The sequence below is a fragment of the Gouania willdenowi genome, chromosome 12 (genome assembly GCF_900634775.1).
Source record: "Gouania willdenowi chromosome 12, fGouWil2.1, whole genome shotgun sequence".
Lineage (NCBI taxonomy): Eukaryota > Metazoa > Chordata > Actinopteri > Blenniiformes > Gobiesocidae > Gouania > Gouania willdenowi.
In genome coordinates, this window is record NC_041055.1 from 2,795,906 (window position 1) to 2,818,441 (window position 22,536).

The 22,536-nt window shown below is 39.2% G+C and overlaps 1 protein-coding gene across 1 annotated transcript in view; it reads left to right on the forward strand.

The window, feature by feature from the left end:
• The window catches only part of LOC114473103 (3'-5' RNA helicase YTHDC2-like), a 41,708-nt gene extending 22,705 nt beyond the window's left edge, over positions 1-19,003 (forward strand). Inside the window, 19 exon segments of the mRNA XM_028462501.1 lie at positions 572-659; positions 3,529-3,609; positions 3,682-3,764; positions 4,915-5,020; positions 5,802-5,921; positions 8,041-8,212; positions 8,215-8,256; positions 8,259-8,311; positions 9,182-9,308; positions 10,173-10,262; positions 10,265-10,371; positions 11,476-11,662; positions 13,061-13,152; positions 14,087-14,206; positions 14,296-14,432; positions 15,970-16,060; positions 16,327-16,533; positions 16,608-16,790; positions 18,612-19,003. Of these exon segments, the coding sequence (XP_028318302.1) occupies positions 572-659; positions 3,529-3,609; positions 3,682-3,764; positions 4,915-5,020; positions 5,802-5,921; positions 8,041-8,212; positions 8,215-8,256; positions 8,259-8,311; positions 9,182-9,308; positions 10,173-10,262; positions 10,265-10,371; positions 11,476-11,662; positions 13,061-13,152; positions 14,087-14,206; positions 14,296-14,432; positions 15,970-16,060; positions 16,327-16,533; positions 16,608-16,790; positions 18,612-18,677 (2,152 nt within the window). The 3' untranslated portion in view covers positions 18,678-19,003.
• Positions 19,004-22,536: the final 3,533 nt, after the last annotated feature.

The window sequence follows — 22,536 nt, forward strand, 5'->3', positions numbered from 1 at the left end:
ATGAGCTGGAATCGACTGACTTTATTTAGAATTTTATTACATCCATTTTTATTTTGGGATTCATTAAATTAAAGTTTTGATTTTTATTTCATTATTTTTGTCGTGTGCAATCAAAGGTTTTTGAACTTTCACGGTTTTACACTAATATAGTCTGGATAAGATAAAGAAGTATTTTTCCACTGGTTTGACTCTGAGAAACCAAAATAAACTATGACCCACCAACCAATAGGAAATAAATCATATCAATCAATTCATCTTAATTTAAAAAGAAAACAGTAGAAAAGGTATTGCAAGATAATGATGATTAATCAGTTTCAACAGTTTATTTGATGTCCAGTAATAATTCTATTATCTGCACTTATTTAGTGTTTTCAGCTGCTAAAAGAGCTTTTTGACCAGTTGTTGAAGTCAGTGTTTCTTTAGGAGTGGTCGCTGTGATTTAAAGCTGGGATCAAATTCCCCCGGTTTTTGGATTTTAAAACATTTTATTAAAAAGTTTTTTCCTGTGGTTGTTGGTTTTGGCTTGTGGGAGTGTTTGATTTGTTGAGTCCACTGTTCTTTCCTGTTCCAGGTACGAGGTGTTCACTCTGCACTCTGACATGCAGAACATGGAGCAGAAAGAAGTCATGGAGGCCTCTCCAGCTGGCATCAGGAAGATTGTGAGTGTCCCACGTGGTCATGTGATGTGACCTGCAGAGGGTGTCGGATGTTAGAAAGCTCCAAACTCTCTAAGGATGTGTTCAGGTGTACCAACTTATTCTCATTTACAGTTTGAGTTCTCTATATTGAAACTGATTTCATTTCACCAAAATGATTTGTATTAGGGATGCACCGAAATTAAAATTTGTAGCCGAAGCCGAATAAAATATAAACGCTTGGCCGAATACCGAATATCGAATGCAGTTAAGTTTTTCACAATTTTTTTTAACCTAGAATACATTTTTAGACATGTTTTTTAAAGAAAGTAAATGTTGATTGAATATTTTTGACATTTTTTTAAATATTCCAGGAGCCTTTGCTTTTCAAAAAAAGCACAACAAAGTTTTTCATTTACATTAGCCCTTCAAATAAAACAAAACATGCATTCCAAAAAAAAAAACTAAAGTGCATTAAAGGGGAGGTGCGATTAAAAATCACTTTCTAATGGTTTTGCTACTGTTTCCTCCTCCCTTGTTATTCCACATTTTGTAAAAAGTCAGCTTTAAACAGGACAGTTGGATTTTGTCCACGTTGGTCAGTGACGTCACCTAACACGTCTCGTAGAATGTGAGCTCCTTCCTCCCCAACTATCTATCAGCTAAAACAAACACTGCTGTTTAATGTAGAATATATATTATAATTTATTGCCATATATGTAAATACAAACTGCTCTACTGGACGCCCAAACTGCACTACTTTTTCTGCTGCTGAGAAAAAGTCGTGCTGGGAGTCACTGCTTGTTTACACACATCAGCTGTTAGCACTCCGTGCTAATGCTACACCAGCCCATGTAGGGAGACCCGACATCGCTTGTAAACTGAGGAGGAAACGATGGAGATGTTTACGGATTTGTGGCTCACACGCGCAAACAACGGACTCGGTTGTGGAATTAAACGGTTTCCAACTTTTACGCGGTGACGGAGAGCAGTAAGGAGAGAGTCTGGCTGTGTTTGTGTGTGGAAAGGAGGAGCTGCTGCTCCTGGTTCTGCAGCAACGCAAGCACACTTTTCCAACTCTAATCACTACACGTTGTTTGGTTTGCATCATTACGTCACACGCTACTATTCGGCCTTGATTTTAACTCACCAAACCAAAGGTCAAATGTTGCTTTTTTTGCAATATTCAGCCGAATATATTCAGTGGCCGAATATTCGGTGCATCCCTAGTTTGTGTTGTTCAAACCAGTGGCTCTAGTACCCCATTTCTCTTACTTTTGAATCCAAGTCCCCCCTTATGTCCGACTTCAACATTTTGCTAAACCTAGAGCATAATGATAGAATGAATGAGTGATAACACACATTTTAAAGAGTCCCATTGTAAATAAATGAAATGAAACAGTATTTAGTGCCACTTGATTAGATTTATTTCTATAGGTTTTATAATGACCTGTCATCTCCCTCTTGATGTGCGACCAAGACTAACTTGTATATTCACTTCCTGTTGTAATCAAGATAATTTGATCATCATTATTATAATTATTATCATTTTTAACTCAAGAAAAGTATTCTATAACCCCATATTTGTAATGCTTTCATCTGTTAATTTTCCACTCTCCCTTTCTCAAGTACCTCCTGTACTGCCTTTGCATACCCCCATTTGAAGTGATTTTGTTTCATTCATACTGTGATTTCTTGTATCTGCCAAAGTGACTTCCCAACACATTTGTGGTGTTTTCATTTAGGGCCCTATAAAATCAATTTTATTTTTTCCTAATTCCTTTTTTTTTTTTAGAAATACTAGTGCAGTGCCCGTAGGAAGTGTGTCTAGCTATAGAAAAGTGGGCGATAAGTAGCTTTTTCATGGATGGTTTACATAAGAGCTTTAATTTCTCTTTAATTCAAAATAAAAGTTAAATCCTCTTTAAACTGACCTTGTAAACACTTCATTCGTAATGCAAATTTAATTCTGCATTAAACACACACACGCAGGACAGGCTGCCCACAGAGTGATTGGCTCTGGTGCGTCCACAGGCTGCCTCTAACCCGGCCAACTGTGCCACGTGATCAAAGGCTCAATCCACAGTGATGATGTCCGCTAACGGTGGATAATTTTTTGAAATAATTCATTAATGGTATCATTGCAGTCCAAACAAATTTGACGTCGCACATCTTTGACCCAAGCAGCAGCCATGTTGAAAGTCTCAGCTCTGTTTGTCCCTGAACCGCAGAGATATTTTAGCCACACACAGAGATTTCTTGCTTTATAGATTGATAGATGTATTAATTTTTTTCAGAAAATAGTAATTTTTAACTTCTGCGAAGAAACAAAATAAATAATATCAATTAAAAAAATAAATAAATAAATAAATCATTATTATACAATTTAAAACTATATTTAAGGTATGGATTATTCTGACTGCTCCTTTCTAAATATTTATAATATGTCATATAAAGATGTATGAGAACCGCATTAATGTGATTACGTTTTGAACAACTTAATTTAAATGATCCTAACTAGAACAAAAATCGCTGTCCTCCTCTTCTGGAAAAGAAACTCCAGAAATCACAGTAAGAATGAAGTAGAAACACTTCTATGAATGAATGCCAATAAAAGAGTGTTTACTGTGGAGATCAAAACCAACTTTAAGCAGAAATTTACATCTTTTTTTAAGAGCAAATTATTTTTGATTTATTGATCTATGAGTCGACACTGTCTTCATTTGATAAATAATGATCGTCTCCAGCAGTTTGAACTAATATTGGTTTGTTTCTAACTTCACAGTTGTTTTAACCAAAGCAATGTTTTTATGACGTGTGTCATCAGTTAAACATGTTGTCCAAAGTGAATTTCCACTTTCTGAAGTTGAATCTGGTTATATTTCCGGGTCAGATTCTTTCCACTCACATTGGAGAATCAAGCATCACCATCGACGACGTGGTCTTTGTCATCGACTCTGGAAAGATCAAACAGGTGCTCCTCCCTCTCACAGGAGTCACACTTTGGAATCTTTGGCTAATTTATTTTTCATTTTCCATCTTTTAGAAACTCTTTGATTCCCTGAATCAAGCCTCAGTGGTGGAGACGGTTTGGATTTCCAAAGCCAGCGCTCTGCAGAGGAAAGGAAGGTGAGTCTGAAAGCCTCACAGGGAGCATGACTGTTTTAAATGTCATCCTAACGTACTACTCATACTGTCTGACGTCAAAATGAGTATGTTGTGCGTTCACATTAGAAGGTATGAATAGATTGAGTACGCGAGAAATACCAGGACGTATTTTATATGGGGACATTTTAAGTATGCACAGTGGGCACACAAGTCATACTCATCCACCCCATGATGCATTGTGAGCGGAACGTAAAATGGTCCTGGGACCGGCTTCAAGCTAAAGGCAAACTTCCCCTTTCAAAATAAAAGCATGTCTTCGTGTCTTCCATTAGTTTGTAATGTTTCCACAAGTTTTATGGATCAAATGAGCAAATGTTGATATTCTACTTGGTCACTTTCTCACTTCAATGAGTATATACTATCTACTATAAGTTTAAAAAAAACTTATAGTATATAGTTGATAGGGCTGGGTGATTTTCCCTTTGAAAAAAAATCTCTTTTATTTTTATTTTTTTTTTCAATGCACCTAAAAATGACTGCAGACATCAGGTGTATTGTCAGAAGTGCAACTTTATTGGTGTGATTGTCCTCAAGAGTTAAAATGCATAGAACAATCCCAAAATAAAAAGTAAATGAGCCTCTGTCATTCAACTATTTCAAAAGTGCAACAGTAACTTGACAGTAGCTTAAATTTTCTGATTCAGAAATCATATAGCTACATATTTTATAACATATAACATTACAATAAAACAATAATAGACTCTTCCCTTAGCGTCTCAGCATAGTGTGAATAAAACATTAAACATGCTTGTGGCCCATATAGCCTACTCAAAGGGTAAACACATGTAAACAAAGAGGGGGCAGGCTCACATCGCGCTACGGTAACCCACAAGGACGGAACGTGAAAAAGTCTGAAAAAAACTGTGGTGGGAAAAAAAAAATTTAATGTAAAAAAAAAAAAAAAAAACTTGAATTTGCAAAATAAAAATTGTTTATATCTACAAATTTGATAAATCGATTAACCTGATTTTTTCACACAGCCCTATTAGTAGACAGTATATACTCATTAAGTTTGAGGTGCATGGTACGGAGTGTGACATTTTGAACACAGCCATGTGTAAGTACTAAATGTGTGTGTGTGTGTGTCTGTGTGTCTGTTTGTGTGTGTCAGAGCCGGCCGCTGCAGACCAGGAATCTGTTTCCGTCTCTTCAGTCGACTCCGCTTTAACAAACTCCTGAATTTTCAGGTTCCTCAGCTGCTGCAGGTTCCTCTACAGGTAAACACACACGTCACACGTACAGTATAAACTTGTTTATTTATTAGTGACGCTCTAGACAACTCTGAGGGCTGATAATGAAGAATGATGACATTTTTCACCAAATTTTGACTTTTGAAACAAATCCATGAAACGTTTTTACAAATATTTTTTCCTTCGTTCATCTTCTTCCTTCTGATTACTACGCAAACATAGGGAGAACATGCAACCTCCACACAAAAAGGACCCAAGTGTCCAACCCGGGTCTTGAACCCATGAGCTTCTCACTGTCCACAAAAAAAGCGTTGCCTTTTACAGACATATGAGTAGATCTGTTCTTCCTGTTCTTTGTCACAGACATATGATAATAATACATTTTCCTTATAATACACTTTACATTTGTAACAAATCTCAAAGTGCAACAATGGGTGCATTGGAATAAAAACAGGTTTAAAATATAAAACAGAAAGTAAGAATATTAATATTAAAAACAATTTAAAAGCTAAAAAAATGAATGAATAGAATAGAATAGATCTGTTGCTCCTGTCCTTTGTCACAGACGTATAAAGAATAGATCTGTTGCTCCTGTCTTTTGTCACAGATGTATAAAGAATAGATCTGTTCCTCCTGTCTTTTGTCACAGACGTATAAAGAATGGATCTGTTCCTAAAAACATGAACTAAATCCTTCATAAAGATAAATCCTTCTCTCTGATGTTGGATAAGGAAAGCTGTTGACGTCCTCTGGAAGTCTTTGCGTTCGTTATTGCAGATAGTGAATGTTTGTTCTTCTTCTGCGTCAGGAACTCTGTCTGCAGACCAAACTGTTGGCTTCGTCTTTCTGTTCAGTCACTGAGTTTCTGTCCAAAACTCCTGAACCTCCTCTAGAACAAGCTGTCAGTAGTGCTTTACACAGACTGAAGGTAAGCACGCACGCACACACACACACACACACACTCACTCGGGTCAATTACATCTTCAATTATCCATGTTCAATTACAATTGCATTTTTTCCCAATTGAAATTATGAGAATTATTTTCCCCCTGAAAGTCAATTACAATTGCATTGTTAATTACTAAAGTTAAATTACAATTAATCACAATTATTGAGTCATTAATAAATAAGCCCATAAAACGTAGCCTTCCTCTTATGTTAGCTTTCTGTTAGCGTCTCTTATTATAACAGGTCAGTTTCATCCATGGCTTAAATCAGCTGTAAAATACACAAAGAAGTATTATCTATCATCAATTTGTTTCTGATCTCTTCGTTACGTTGTTAGACTTCCTAATCCGTGAAAATATAGTCTCTGGTCTTTGAAGAGAGCAGACGTGTTTTTACTCGCTCCGACAACACGACCTTTGGAGATTAACAGCCTGAGAAAAGCCCAAGACGAAAAGAAAAATAGTTAAAAAAGGCACTACAGAACCTATTCCGGGTTTGGAAGAGGTCAAGGAGATGATACGAAATCTCAAAGACGATCTATCTCTGAAGTTCACTACCGAGATAAAGTCGTTGGAAAAGACACTGGAAAAAGCACTGGAAGGCCTTCAAAGTGAAGTAAAGGTACTGGAACAAAAGAATGTAGTGAATGATGAAGAGATAAAACTGCTGAACGTGAGGGTTGAAGAGCTGGAACAAAAGGAAAGAGAGAAAGATGTCATCATTACAGGCTTAAAGATAAAACCCAGGAGTTACGCGAGTGCGTTGAGACGGACAACAGAACAAAGTGACGAAGACACAAAATCGATTGAACAACAGTTCATTGATTACTTGGAAACGAAGGACATTGTCTTGAACCCTAACAACATCAACTCCTGCCGAAGCGTAATGATACCAGAGCTGTAAAAATCACCTTCACGAATGTGAAATTTAAAGGAGAACTAATGAAGCAAGGCAAGAAACTGAAGGAAACAAAGGTGTTTATAAATGAAAACCTGACAAAACAAAACGCATGCATTGCATGGAAGGCACGCCAAATAAAAAAAGGAGGAAAAATTCTAAAGACGTGGACAAGAAACTGCAGGATTTATATCAAACCACTGGGAGAAGAGAACAGAAAACCAATCTTCATCAAAACGATGGAAGACTTGGGAAAATACGAAGGATCCATCTAAACAACAACATTACTGATGGTAATCATGGATATGGACCCAGATCAATACACACACTGGAAACAAGACTTAGACTGTGTTTATTTCACAGACACTGAATTCAATGTGGAAACCAAGAGTAAAAAAGGTCTGTCACCTATTCATTTCAATTGTCGTAGAACACATTAAGGATTACATTACTACCTCCTTATGAACTAAGACATAGTAATGTGTTTATACAAGAAAGGGTTAAATCTAACAGTGGAAAATACAACACTGCCAATAGAACTAACAAACAGCTGGAATAACCTTGATGTAGAGACAAAAACAAGCTGCAAACTTGTGTGTCCAAAAGAGACATTTCCCGAGTGGTGACGTCATGGAAGGAAAGGGAAAAACCTTTCGAACAACTTCAAAAGAAGATGAACTTTTCTTGAACTGGAGGAAGGCAAACAACGTCTGGCAGGGAACAAGGCCGACACGAACAACAATAGAGAGGAGGAAGAATAAAAAAAAAAGACAACACTGACTACAGATGAATAAATCCTATACAAAAAAGGACTTTTCAGAACAACCTAAGAATGTTTTGACCAGAGAGACAAGCTTTGATGTGAATTTTCGGTGTACAAAACAGGGGACGGGACCTAGATAAAGCAAACTGCTTCTCTCGTCTCCTTTTTCGGCATGTACAAAAAAAAAAAAAATGTAAAAAAAAAGTAAATGTAACCATGTCGGAAATAAACTGAATAAATAAAATATAGGTAGTAATATTTTTGATGTGGGCGTCTGAGCCTTTTTTGTGTCAGTATAGCCCTAGATTTAAATTGTTTTTAAATGGTAAAATGATCCTTAAGGGAACTGACAGGTAGTGGGAAAAGTTGCATTTTATGTAATTGTAAAATAACAGTTTTCATAGAATTTCCATGCAAATTACAAAGATGTTCTTGTCAGATCATCGGTGCCATGGATCAGAACGAGGATCTGACCGACCTGGGTTTCCACCTGGTGGACCTTCCTCTGGTGCCTCAGCTGGGGAAGATGGTTCTGTCTGCTGTGGTTCTGAAGTGTTTGGACCCGATCCTGACCATCGCCTGCATGCTGGCCCACCGCGACCCCTTCGTGCTGCGTCTCAGAGCTCTCGGAGGAGAGCGGCTCTGCTGTGCCGACAGAATTCAGCTGCAGCACGCTGAGCGACCACATGGCTCTGCTCAGAGTGTTCCAGGTGTGTTCCTAAAGAACGCTCCAATCATAGGGTTTAGAACTGATCCCATTGTCTAATAGAAACCAGGCTTTTGCATGTTTTATTCAACCAGATTCAAACCATGATGATTTATAAATCACGGGACAACAAAGTGCTGTACATACTAGTGATATGACAGCAAGTTAACAAACAGAGCTAAGATAATACAAAAAAATGAATACTAATAATAATAAATAATACATTATGGAGAATACTGGTTTTGATTGTGGTGTATTATGCTTTAAAGCAGCGGTTCTCAACCTTGGGGTCGAGAGACACTGGGAGGGGGTCGCCAGATGCCTTCAAGAAACTAAGAATATTTTTTTAGCAATTTGAGCCCATTTTACCTTATTTTTATCCTTTTTCTGCAACTACACCAAACTTGCCATATTTGAACATATTTTCATCACTTATTTTTGCTCTTTTTAATGCGTTTTTGTTACATTATCCCATTTTCTGCCACTTCTCCATCAAATTCCAATGCCTTTTTTGCACATTTTTTTCACTTTCAAGACATTTTGGCACTTATAAAACCTTTCCACCACTTTTACCACCTAATGTTGCAAATGTTGAACCATTATTGTCACTTTTAACTTCTTTTCACCTTATTTTATCTTAATTTTGACAATTTAACCACATTCATGATTTGTCATGCCCATTTTTTGCCAGTTTAAGCTAATTGTTCTTACTTTTTTGCCACTTTCAAGCCAATATTGACACTTCAAACCCTTTCTACCACTTTTTTCTCCTTTTTTGGCCACTCTAATGTGTAACTTGTAACCAATTTCTGTGGTTTTTAAAATCCCTTTTCACCACCTTTTCCACCATTTTTTGGTGTGTGTGTGTGTTCAGGCGTGGCAGAAGGCCTGCAGTGAAGGTGGGGAGCGGTCTTTCTGTGAGAAGAACTTCCTTTGCCAAGCGACCCTGGAGATGATTCTCAGCATGAGGACACAACTGCTGGGACAGCTCCGAGCCATCGGTCAGTGCATGTCTGTGTGTGTGTGTGTGTGTGTGTGTGTGTGTGTGTGTGTGTGTGTGTGTTCAAACACAAATAGAGTAGTGAATGTAGGCCACAGAGATCAGGAACTGAAACAAGGCATGAATGAAGCCTAGAATAATCAGCACCAAAATATAAACTTCTTATGGAAGATGACACAAACACAATCGAGTGATGACCAAACTGAAATTAACTTGTTTAAGCAACTCAACACACACAAACACAGACCAGAGCATCCAGCCCAGTGTGGCCCTCAGGCCTGTTCTGAGCTTAATCTAAAGTTTGATTTACAAACTCACAAAGATAAATACAGATGTAGTCAGTGCTTAGTAGAGTTAAATACAGCTCCACTTGATCATTTTTTGTAGTAAAATAAACCCTCTTTAATCTTTCATGGAAACATCGTGATAGGATTTCGCTAAAGATGCTGCGGAGTTGGTGTTTGGATTTTGGTGAGACATATTCTTTAAAATCTTACATAATTGCTAAATTCACAGACATTTGACATATTTACGATGAGCGTTAAGTTGTAAGTCAGTAGCTAATGAAATAGGAACAGGATGTTTCACAATTGGTTGTTTGAAAATGAAACAAGTGCAAAAAATAAGAAAAATAAAGTGTTGCATGTTGAAATATCTCCTTTGTTTTTAGAGTTACTGCCTGTCATCCTTCACGATCTGTTAAATTTTTGTATTGAAGACTTGTTTATCAAACTGGTCGCCCTTCATCCGTTTATTGAAGTATCTCACAGTTTCTCAAAGGTTGGAGGCCCCAGTGTAGATTACTGTTGTTATTGTCATGTATTTTCTTTATTTACTTACATGAACACTTGTTCTGGTCTCCCAGGGTTTGTTCGGGCTTCCGGCGGCTGCGACATCCGTGACGTGAACCTGAACTCCAATAACTGGGCCGTGGTGAAAGCGGCTCTGGTGGCCGGATGTATCCCAACCTGATCAACCTGGAACAGGACGCCTCCCAGCTGCACAACAGCACGGGGATGAAGGTCCACTTCCATCCCACATCAGTGCTGAGCCACTACACAGAGGTACGACAGGAAACTACTGTACTTAAAGGGATCCTCCATTGTTTTTACAAATGTGGACTAAAACTTTTGAAATATCATTATTAGAAGATCTATGTCTTAACAAAACACATTATTTTGCACCATATTCATTTTTTTTTTTAATTTAATCTTGAAATCACATGATTGATGATGTCACACGGCCCCACTGCCTATAAACATCCCATTGTTTTCCATTGGAGTGAAACATTCAGACTGATTTTTAGATTATTTAACAGCTTTTTCTTTTGGTTGCTCAGGAAATCAGGAAAAGTTGAAGATGTCGATATAAACCTCTTTTGTTTACGGAAAGAGAATAAAAACAGTTTTGACTTGAAAATATATCTATGACCGCAGGGTGCGACAGTTCCCACTCTATGGTTTGGTAGTAGGCAATGAAGCAGAGAAGAATAGCTCTCCTAAGGGACCTTTACTCTCCCCTTAAACAGTGCGCTGACACGCTCTGGTTGCTGAAGTTAGGGAGTAAATCATGGACTGTTGAAGACACACCAACCCTGGGAACAAAAGTTCTTTGGGTGGGAGTCCTTCAACTGTCTGTGAGTTACAATGAGAAAAAGAACAGGACAATAAATCACAAACCACTACACAAACATTTACATTTATGAGCTTATTTTATGGTGAAGTCGTTTGTGTTCCAGGAACTGAAAAATCTGAGTCTGCAAATTGAAAAAGCAAATGTATTATAAACAACTGACATCCACTTCAATACAGACAGAGTTTTTAAGTTGAAAATAAATCATAATAACTAATAGATTTAAGGTCAACTAGAGGTGAGTGAACTTATTTTCTCTCACTGAGATTAAGAGTCTCTTTTTCAAGAGAGTTCTGGGTCAGGTAAGTCTGAGGGACATGCTCAAAATCCCACAGTGGATTCGAACCAGCAACCCTCGGTTACTAGTTCGCTCACTTAATGGTTGAGTCTCCTGGGTGTGTGTTGTGTTAAAAGTCCACTTTGCAGCAGTCACATATTATCACTGTATCACAGCATAAAGGAGCTCAGGTTAATGTCAGTAAATTAAAGATGTAATCTTACAATGGTCATGTATGGTGTGTGTTTCTGTTGGTCAGAACCAGAGAGCCGCCCAGTCCAGCTCGAATCTTCCCACAGACTGGTTCGTCTACGATGAGCTGAGACGTCGTGACAGGACGATCAGTGTGCGCTGCTGCTCCCTAGTGACGTCGGTCACCGTCGCTTTGTTCGCAGGAGGAGACAAAGTACACACTGTCAGTGAGGCAGAGAGTCTGAAAACAGCAGGTACACAAACCTAAACCTCTGACTGTGGGAACAGACACATCTACTGCTTATGACTGAGAGGGAGATTTGTAATCATTTTATTGGTGAATTTTAAACTCAGTTTCATGTTATTCTGCACTTTAAATCATGTAAAGCTCAATGGCCCTCATTATCAACTTTGCGTTGATAAGCGTAGAACAACAAATAAATGAAGAAACACAAGCTGGTCAATATGCCCAGGTTTCAGCGCACTTCTTTGTGCAGTTACAATGTCTACTGCAATGGAAAAGACTCTCTTTACGGAGACGCTTGTGCCTGGGATGCAGAGGAATTGACAGCTACAGAAGAAATATGAGGATATGCTCCCTCATGTTCCCTCCACCAAGTGAGAGGATCACCATTCAGGGGCAAAGGAGACTCCATCCTGAACATCTTCACCTCATCTTCAGCATTGTTTCTTTGGTGGGCTGGGCCGTGTGCTGCCAACTAGTGAGAGGGAGTGTAAGCGCAGGTTACAGAAGTGGGCTTGTAACCAGTGGGTTGCAGGTTCAAATTCACTGTGGGACCTTTAGCAAGTCCCCTAGACCTAATTGCTTCCAGGACTCTCTTGAAAAAGAGATTAATCTCAATGAAACTTTCCTGGTTAAATAAAGGTTAAAAAAAAACAAAACAAACGATATGTATGCATTTTGAATCGATACGTGAATCGCACAACGTAATATCGTGATATATCACCGAATCGATATTTTGCAAAACCCCTAATATATACTCTTGCTGTTCAGACACCGTTAAGCGAAATACAAGTAAGTTCAATTTTGATCATTTATTACAAAAGTAACACATTATACAACTAAAACACTATTTAAATGAAGCGCGTGAATACGGCTTTAAATTAACCAAAACACAACATAACAAGCACAAGTTAAAATAGGTTATAAATGCATTCTAAACATGACTAAAATTAATTATAATTTGTATTGATTAAACTACGGGTACACTCAATATTCTAAAAATGTACAATATATGAGGTCAAAATAAAAGGTAAAGGAATAAGATAGTTGTGAATGAGTTACCACAGGCTGCGGCCACTGAGGTCAAACAAGAAAAGAAACTTTTCCCAGATGAAAATCGGCATCCTTACATCAGAGGTGAAGCAAAACAAAGATGTGCTTTTGAATGTGTGAAAACTGGAATTAATGAAGCTCATTTAAACGCTCTGTGGAAGAGAATCAGCTACTGAGCAGTTGACGTCTGCCCCCCTGTGAGCGCTAAGAACAGCTTTACAGCAGAGATCCTGGAGAGACTCACGGGAATATTTATATCAGCATCAGTTGTCTGCACGATTGAGGCAATAAATATCACATTGAAAGACTTGAATGAAACCTTTTAAAGAAAACCTTAAAAATGATCGTGTTGCAGACGCTGCAGCAGCAGACAGCAGTGACAGTGAGACTGAGGACTTGGCTGAGATGGGAATCGATGATCAGGTCGTGTTCCAGCTGGAGAGAGAGGTAAAGGAAACAACATAGTGTCTGCTGTCGACTCTGCTGACGGTCATGTGACACAATAGGAATATTCTCCAAACGATCCACTGATCATTTCCAACATGTACAGAAATTTGTGAAAAAAAATAATAATAATGGAAAGACACATAACATACTGTCAAAAAAAAATGTTAATGCATCTTCCTGTGTGTACATTTAGTAACAGATCTATTCTTTATACACCTGTGACAGAGGACAGGAACAGACATATGCTGTGTTGTAAATGTCACAATCTATATTATTCACTACAAGCTCAATGAGTATATACTGTTTACTATATACTATTAAGATGATTAGGATGATGAGTGTTCCCACTGAAGTATACTTCCAAGTTTTCCAACGAATGGAAGACAAGACGAGATCCTTTTATTTTGAAAAGAGGATGTTTGATTTTTAGTTTGAAGCCGGTCCCGGGACAAGTTTACATTCCGCCCGCAGTGCGTTATGTGACAGTTGAGTATGACTACTGTGCCACCCATTTTGATGTCAGATTAAGTATGAGTAGTACGATAGTATGACATTTACAACACAGTCATATTGAATGTAAAAACAACTGTAGATGTGTAGATCTAGATCCAGGTTTAAATGAGTAGATACAGATATTCATGTAATATTACAGATATTCTTTCGGTGCTAAAGGGGTAAGGAATCATTTATGAACATATTTAGTATAAGGCGGTCAGAAAGAAAGTAGTGGCAGATTCCGCCCGACACCTCAGCATTTGGACGAGAAGGATAAATATTTAGCGCCCTCTGCTTTTTGAAAAAAGTACTGCGATTCAATTTTCATAAAAATCGATATCAACCGTGATACCTATGAATCGATTTTTAACTGCCTTACGATTAATCGTTACATCCCTTGTGCTGAGGTGTCTGACTGGTTCCTGGTCCCTGTCCACAGACTGGAGGTTTGGTGTTTGTGCTGAGGCAGAAGTGGCAGAGCTTGTTAATCAGGAGGATCTGTTGTCCTTCAAAGCCCTGGTCTCAGCAGGATGAGGCCGTCATCGACACACTAGTCTCTGTAGGTCCTGGTTCTTCCTTTAGTTCCTCTGGTTCCTCCTGGTTCCTCTGGCGCTATAATTGTTCAGTCCTCGGTGAACGGTTCTTCAGGTGCTGGAAGCAGAGGAGCACAGAGCAGGTCTGCAGCAGCCTGCAGGTATTGGTCGGCGGCCTATGCTGATGTCATCAGATGGACGACCTCCTGTGAGAAGCTCCAAATCCAGCGTTGGGCCGCCCAACAGAGACAGGTTGGCTTTAATGTTTGACATTTTAACCTCAAAAGTTGATGAAAAATGGAGAAGTGTGAGGATTTGGAGCAAATATCACCATCGTTCACCTTCATAAAAAAAGGAAAGAAAAATGAATAAACTTTTAATTTGAGTGAAAACTTAGAAACTGCATTTATTTTTGACAGAAAACTTGTACATAGTCCTAGTTTTAGTGAAAACTGCAACACAAAGCAATGGGAGAAGGTTCTGCTGAGATGTGATGAGTCAGGTGTCCTCTGACATCAAGTGGATCAGTGTTTCTCAAATGGGGGTACGTATACCCCTAGCAGTACGCAATGGCACTACTTGAAAGAGAAAGAGAGTGGAAAATCAAATAAATTGTCAGTCTTGATCCCACCCTAGCCGTGAGATGACTGGTTATGATAAAAACTATAGAAATAAATCTATTCAGTAGCCAAAAATCAGTGTTTTTCAACTTTGGGGTCGGAACCAAATGTGGGTTCGCCTAAAATTTAAAAAAAAAAATTTAAATAGATTTTTGAAAATTATTATTCTTTTTTTCAAAGAAAAACAACACATAATCTTAAACAAATTTCTTTACTTTCACTTTGTGAATCTAGCTCAACAAAAATGCAGTATATACTATATATATTTGGGTCGCCAGAAATTCTTGATATCAAAATGGGGTCACGATCCAAAAAATGTTGGGAACCACTGCACTAAATACTGTTTCTTTCCACTTATTTACAAAATGAGATTCTTTAAAATGTGTTTTATCACTTGTTCATTCTATCATTATGATCTATAGATGTTTTCAAATTGTTTTTTAAGGAAAAAGTTGCAGTCGGACAAACGGGGGAGTTTGAGAACCACTGGCATGGATGATAGGTTAGGGTTGGTGACAATCATAATTGATTGTAATTGCATAATTGATCATTAATTACGATTATGACATAATTATAATTAAAGAAATCTGTTGCTGTTGTAATCATAATTGAATTGTAATAATTGACTTTGTATTTGTCATGGAAATTTTATTAAAAACTCAAGTGATTCCACTACCTGTCAGTTCACTTGAGGAACATTTTACCATTTAAAAAAAGATTTGAAATCGAAGGGTATACTGACAGAAAAAATATTCACGCCCACACCAAAAATATTAATCATACCAATATTTTTATTGATTAGGAAGCCTAACAAGTTAACGAAGGGACGAGAAACAAATTAGATGATAGATAACATTTTGATTTAAGAGATTATCATAAGATATGCTAACAAAGCTAACACAAGAGGAAGGTTAAGTTTTATCAGGTTTTTTATTAAAGGCTCAATAATTGTGATTGATTTGATTGAATTTGAACTTTAGTAATTGAGAATGTATTTGTAATCGACTTTCAGGGGGAAAATAATAATTTTATTCGTAATTGTAGTTGGAAACAATACCGGTCACGTAATCAGAATTGAGTGACACACACACACACTCTGTGTCTGTGGTCCAAAGGAGGCAGTGTGGTGTTTGTGTTGGACTTTCCTAAAGTAACTGAATGTTCCTCAGGTCCAGTGAGATGCTTCACTCTGATCTGCTACAGGTGAACAACTTGAGTAAAGACAGGTCTCCTCAACCTCCATCTTTATCCTCTGCAATGGTAAGCAGTGACGTTTAGTCACGCTGCCCCACACGTTAAAGGTTCAGGGTTTAAACCTGTTCGCAGCTGCACTAGGAATAACAAGAACAGGTCTGATGGTTAAAGGTTCAGCAGAACTTGAAGGTTTCTGTCTCCTGAGACACATTTCTTTCCTTTGGTGAATGATTCTTCTTTGGAAAGTAGTCACTGTGGTCCTCCTTCAGGAAGTTACAGGGTGGAGTTATCAAGTGAAAGTCTCATTGTGTTCCTGCTTCCGGGTCCAACAGCTCTTCAACTTTCTGTCTCCTGGACTGGGTTTCCCATCAACCAGATACTTCATCATGAAGAGCAACAACTTCAGGAACATCGACATCTCCCAGAAGAAGGCGATCTGGTCCACGACCCCTAACAATGGGTCCAAACTCACCAAAGCCTTCCTAGAAACCAGTACTGTCCTGCTGATCTTTTCTGTGCAGGGTTCTGGACACTTCCAGGTTAGAGAATCAATGCTGACCCTTTGTCTGGGAACCAGAACCTTTGAGAACCTCTGACTGTGTCCGTGTGGCAGGGCTACGCTCGGATGACCTCGGACATCAGCCAGGAGATCTGCCCGGACTGGGACCAGCTGGGCCTGGGGGGGGTTTTCAGTGTGGAGTGGATCCATAAGGAGAGCCTCTCCTTCCAGAACTCTCAGCACCTCCTCAACCCCTGGAACAACAACAACATGGTGCAGATCAGCAGGGACGGACAGGCACGTGCACACCTCACACCTCACCTGGGCTATTGAACGCACTGCTGTATTGGCCGCATTCCAATAATTTAGCAATTTTCTAAGAAAAATCCACATAAAGGCTGCAGTGTCATATAGGCTCCACTCTATTGGCTGATGAGGGTGCCCTTAAACAACTCAGACAATCAGAACAGGCAGGTAGGCGGGCTGCTAAACTCCCATGTGTTTCAACTGTGTTTCAACTGATGAGTTTCCATTTCCACATGACGTCTCCTCCCCACTGCTCCACATCTGCATACTGGAACCAGACTGACGCAGCGCTTCATCTGTTCTTTTTAACGTGCGCTATCAGCCTCAGGAACGATCACGTCGAGTTCAGACTCTGAGTCAGAATACAGACGCGATCGCTCTTTAAAGCTGGGGGGGGTACGCGATGGCCCTACAGGGGGTACTTGAGAGAGAAAGAGTGGAAAATTAATAAATAAAGTGACCAAAGGAGATAAAACATAGAAATAAATCTATTCAGGTGTGTCTAAATCAGTGTTTTTCAACCTTGGGGTTAGGACCCCAAGTGGGGTCGCCTGGAGTTTAAATGGGGTCGCCTGATATTTCAGAAAAATGTAAATAGATTTTTTTTAATTTTAAATCATCCTTCTTAAAAAAAAAATACTGAAACAACACAATCTCATATTTACGGAAGAGGATAAGGGCCACTGGAAAAAACAAACAGGACTTAAAGAAAAAAGTTAAGACCAAAAAATTAAATTAAAAAAAAAAAAAAAAAAAATCAAGACTAAAAAAAATAAATAATGAATTACAATTGTGATTTTTTTTTTCTTCCACTACTGGCTACGTTTTTTTATTGTTTTAGTGACTCTGTGTTTTTTTTGCATTGGCCCTTATCCAATTAAAAATCTGAGCTCAAATGTGATCAAAAACTAATTCTAGAAAAAAAACATCTTTGGGGTCTTTGGGGGCGCTTGATATCAAAATAAGAGTCACTATCCCAAAAAGGTTGGAACCACTGCACTAAATACTGTTTCTTTCCACATGTTTAGAAAATGAGATTATTTAAAATGTGTTCCATCATTATGTTCTATAGATGTTTTTAAATAGTTTTCTAAGCAAAATGTTGCAGTCGGACAAAGTCTCTTATTCTGACTTGGATTCAGAAAAAAGAGAAAGGCGGTATTAGAACTAAAATAGTTTGAGAACCACTGACGTAAAGCACGTTGAATTTCCTTGTGTATGAAATATGCTATACAAATAAATGTACCTTGCCTTAAAGCTGATATCCGGAGTTTCTGAGAAATCTACGTTTATGTTTCATTCTTTAGTCTTTAACTATGGTCTACTGCTGGTGGTCATTCATATACATTAATGTATATAAGTCCCTCCTTCATCCTATAGACCTCAATACAAATGGAAACGATCGCAGTGTGTACCCAGCCAATAGGCTTCGACTTGATGTTTTTGAGACTGTCAATCGAAGTGAATGCGGAACTATGCACGGAAACAAGGCCTCACGTCACAATAGCAAACAGGTAAATATGATTTTGGCTCTACTCTGACCCATAGACTTATATTGATGTGACCTGATGCGACCTTGTCATGTTCCGCGATGCGCGTGCAGAAAAGTAGAGGTGTGGCTTCTGGTAGATTGGGGGAGGAAGTGGAGCTGTTTAGGGCGGGACATCAAGACGTTTCTCAGAAACTCCGGATATCAGCTTCAAGAAAGCATAGATATACTGTACATACAGTACATAGATGTAAGTGATAAACCTCTGAGTGTGGAGCAGCTGGTGTCCAACCTGTGGTTCTCTTTGGGTCCGTCCCCTGCAGGAGCTCGAGCCTCAGGTTGCAAAGCAGCTTCTCTCTCTGTGGGAATATCCCATGGTTTCAGAGTGAAGATGCCTTCAGATCATCCATCTATCCATCATTCATCCATCATCAGAGAGAACAACCGTCATGGATGGATGTGACGGTTCAGTGAGCTCTGCTTTGTTCCTACTTTAGTTCTAGTGCTGAGGGTTCCTGTCTATGTTCTGCTCCACTGGTTCCTCTCAACGAGGTGTTCACATAGTCCTGGAGGACTGCTGTCCTGCACCGTATCACTGCTCTAGCACATACTGAGCTACATAACTGTGCTATTAAAAAAAAGATGCAGGACTGCAGGCCTCCAGGACAGTTTGGACACCTATGAGTGTTCAAAGTTTAGAAGATAAAAGAATGTTGGAGACAAGTTTAGACTTGAATACGTTTGGAGCTCATTGTTGGTTTTTCTGCTGTTTGGACAGAAGTTCACTCTGCTGACCATGTTTTCAGCAATAAATGGTGATTTCTGATGTTGTCGTCATTTGAATCGTCGCATCTGAATGAGAATCAGCACCTCCAAATCCGAGTCCATGGTTCTCGACCGGAAAAAGGTGGAGTGCCTTCTCCGGGTTGGAGATGAGGTTCTGCCCCAGGTGGAGGAGTTCAAGTACCTCGGGGTCTTGTTCACGAGTGAGGGAAGGATGGAGCGAGAGATCGACAGGCGGATTGGTGCGGCGTCTGCAGTGATGCAGAGTCTGCACCAGTCCGTCATTGTGAAAAGGGAGCTGAGCCAAAAAGCAAAGCTCTCGATTTACAGGTCGGTCTACGTTCCAACCCTCACCTATGGTCATGAACTTTGGGTCATGACCGAAAGAACAAGATCACGGGTACAAGCGGCCGAAATGAGTTTCCTCCGTAGGGTGGCTGGGCTCTCCCTTAGAGATAGGGTGAGAAGCTCAGTCATTCGGGAGGGGCTCAAAGTAGAGTCGCTGCTCCTCCGCATCGAGAAGAGCCAGATGAGGTGGCTCGGGCACCTAATTAGGATGCCCCCTGAACGCCTCCTAGTGCGGCGTTCAGGGCACGTCCCTCCGGAAGGAGGCCCCGGGAAGACCCAGGACACGCTGGAGAGACTATGTCTCTCGGCTGGCCTGGGAACGTCTCGGGGTCCCCCCGGACGAGCTGGAGGAAGTGGCCGGGGAGAGGGAAGTCTGGGCCTCCCTACTGAGGATGCTGCCCCCGCGACCCGGAAACGGCTAAGCGGGAGAAGATGGATGGATGGATGGATGGCATCTGATTAATCTGAGTCGTCCTGTTTGCTTTGAGATGCTCCATCAAAATCAATTTAATTTAAACGCTTTAATTCATCAGTCAGAAAAATAAAACATTAATGAAAAGACTGACTCATAAGAAAGATTTAACAACTATTAACAGATCTTTTATATTTTTTATAAACGTTAACGGATACAGAAAGAAATGTTCCACCCTCTATGTTTTGACTTTTAAACCAAGAAACGCTTTTACAAGATGTTTTTATACCAAACAAGAATGTGTTTGTTTGAGTTGAGAGTAAATGCTGTTTTAACACACACAACACACACACACACTTTTACTATCACAATCTGACCCACTGTAGTCTGTGTGTCTGAGGAACAGCACGTCTGAGTGAGCTGTGTAGCGTGGCCAGGGTTGGGTTCATTTATAATTGTAATCGCGTAATTGATAATTAATTACAATTGTGGCATAATTGCAATTTTTAAAATCTGTTTCTGTCGTAATCGTAATTGAATCGACTTTGTAATTCCCATGACAATTCTATAAAAATTGTCAATTCTAATTTAAAGCACACACACACAGACTGTTTCTAACACATGCAGACTGTTTCTAACGCACAGACTGTTTCTAACACACAGACTGTTTCTAACGCGCAGACTGTTTCTAACACACAGACTGTTTCTAACACATGCAGACTGTTTCTAACACACAGACTGTTTCTAACGCGCAGACTGTTTCTAACACACAGACTGTTTCTAACACATGCAGACTGTTTCTAACACACAGACTGTTTCTAACACACAGACTGTTTCTAACGCGCAGACTGTTTCTAACACACAGACTGTTTCTAACGCACAGACTGTTTCTAACACACAGACTGTTTCTAACACACGCAGACTGTTTCTAACGCACAGACTGTTTCTAACACCAACTGTTTCTAACGCGCAGACTGTTTCTAACACAGACTGTTTCTAACACATGCAGACTGTTTCTAACACACAGACTGTTTCTAACACACGCAGACTGTTTCTAACGCGCAGACTGTTTCTAACACACAGACTGTTTCTAACGCACACATACTGTTTCTAACACACAGACTGTTTCTAACACACGCAGACTGTTTCTAACACACAGACTGTTTCTAACGCACAGACTGTTTCTAACACACGCAGACTGTTTCTAACACACAGACTGTTTCTAACACACAGACTGTTTCTAACGCGCAGACTGTTTCTAACACACAGACTGTTTCTAACACATGCAGACTGTTTCTAACACACACAGACTGTTTCTAATGCGCAGACTGTTTCTAACACACAGACTGTTTCTAACACACAGACTGTTTCTAACGCACGCAGACTGTTTCTAACACACACAGACTGTTTCTAACACACACAGACTGTTTCTAACACAAAGACTGTTTCTAACACACACAGACTGTTTCTAACACACAGACTGTTTCTAACACACAGACTGTTTCTAAAACACACAAACTGTTTCTAACGCACACAGACTGTTTCTAACGCACCGTAGACTGTTTCTAAAACACACAGACTGTTTCTAACAGGCTGTGGCTTTAATTTCTTTGATTAAAAAAATTACGCATTTGTAAAGAACAATAAAAACCTTCCTTACCTAATCCATATATATTCCTCAGAACTAATTAGGTTTCCAATAATAGATATCCTATAAAAAAGAAGTGATTCCTCACTTAGCCCATTGTTTATATTTATGGTCCTGTAATGTAAGCCAGGACAGACTGGATGAGTGAATTTTTGACAAACATTTGTCTCATTAACTCAGTGAAACAGCATTGTCTCCTTTGCCCAAATATGTGAGTTCAAGCTTTGACTAATGTACAAAATACCCCCAGCCTGTGAGCCAGATAGCAAAATAATAGGTGACATGTAGGAGGTCGCAGTGCACCTTTGGATGAGAGATCTTCCATGCTCAGCAGAGCTCAGAGGGAGAGGAGGAAAGGCGTTTACGAGACATAAAATGGCGCTACGTATAGAGTTCATGTTCCCAGCAGTGCACACCCGACCAGAGCATGTGTGGAACTCATGGATAATGTGGTGATGGTGAGATAAAACGATAAAAAAAAAACGGGGAACATAGTGACACTGCATGTCCGGGAGGAAGAGGAAGTTGCGTGTGCAGACTGACGGGAGAGAAAGTTGGAGGAACGCCAAAATACAGTAAGAAATCCATTCAACTCTGACATAGACAGCAAAATAATAATAATTTTGCCATCAAAAGCCTGGTTTCAGTGTTTTTTTATATATATATTTATATAAGGAAACAATGTTCAGATGTTAGAGTTGTCACTAAAGCAAAAAAAATAGCTTTAAAGTCACTGACAGGGTTTTTTTGAAAAAGGCTTTTTTCTCAGCTTTTTGCTCTGAAACTGAAGATTTGTGTAAAACTTGCTCTATTCAATGGCTGATTACAAAAGAATGAAACGAGCCAGAAACAAATGTTTTTTATTATTAAAGTAGAGGCTTCAATCTTTCAGAATCTGGTGTCAGATTTCAGATAGTCATAGTAGAAAATATTCTGTAAGTTTTTAAAATCAGTCAAAATGCTCAAAAACGGCTGGTACTGAATGAGTTAATGACTTGTCGGGCTTTGGTCGGGTATCCATCCTCTAAAGCAGTGGTTCTCAAACTTTTTTTGGTTC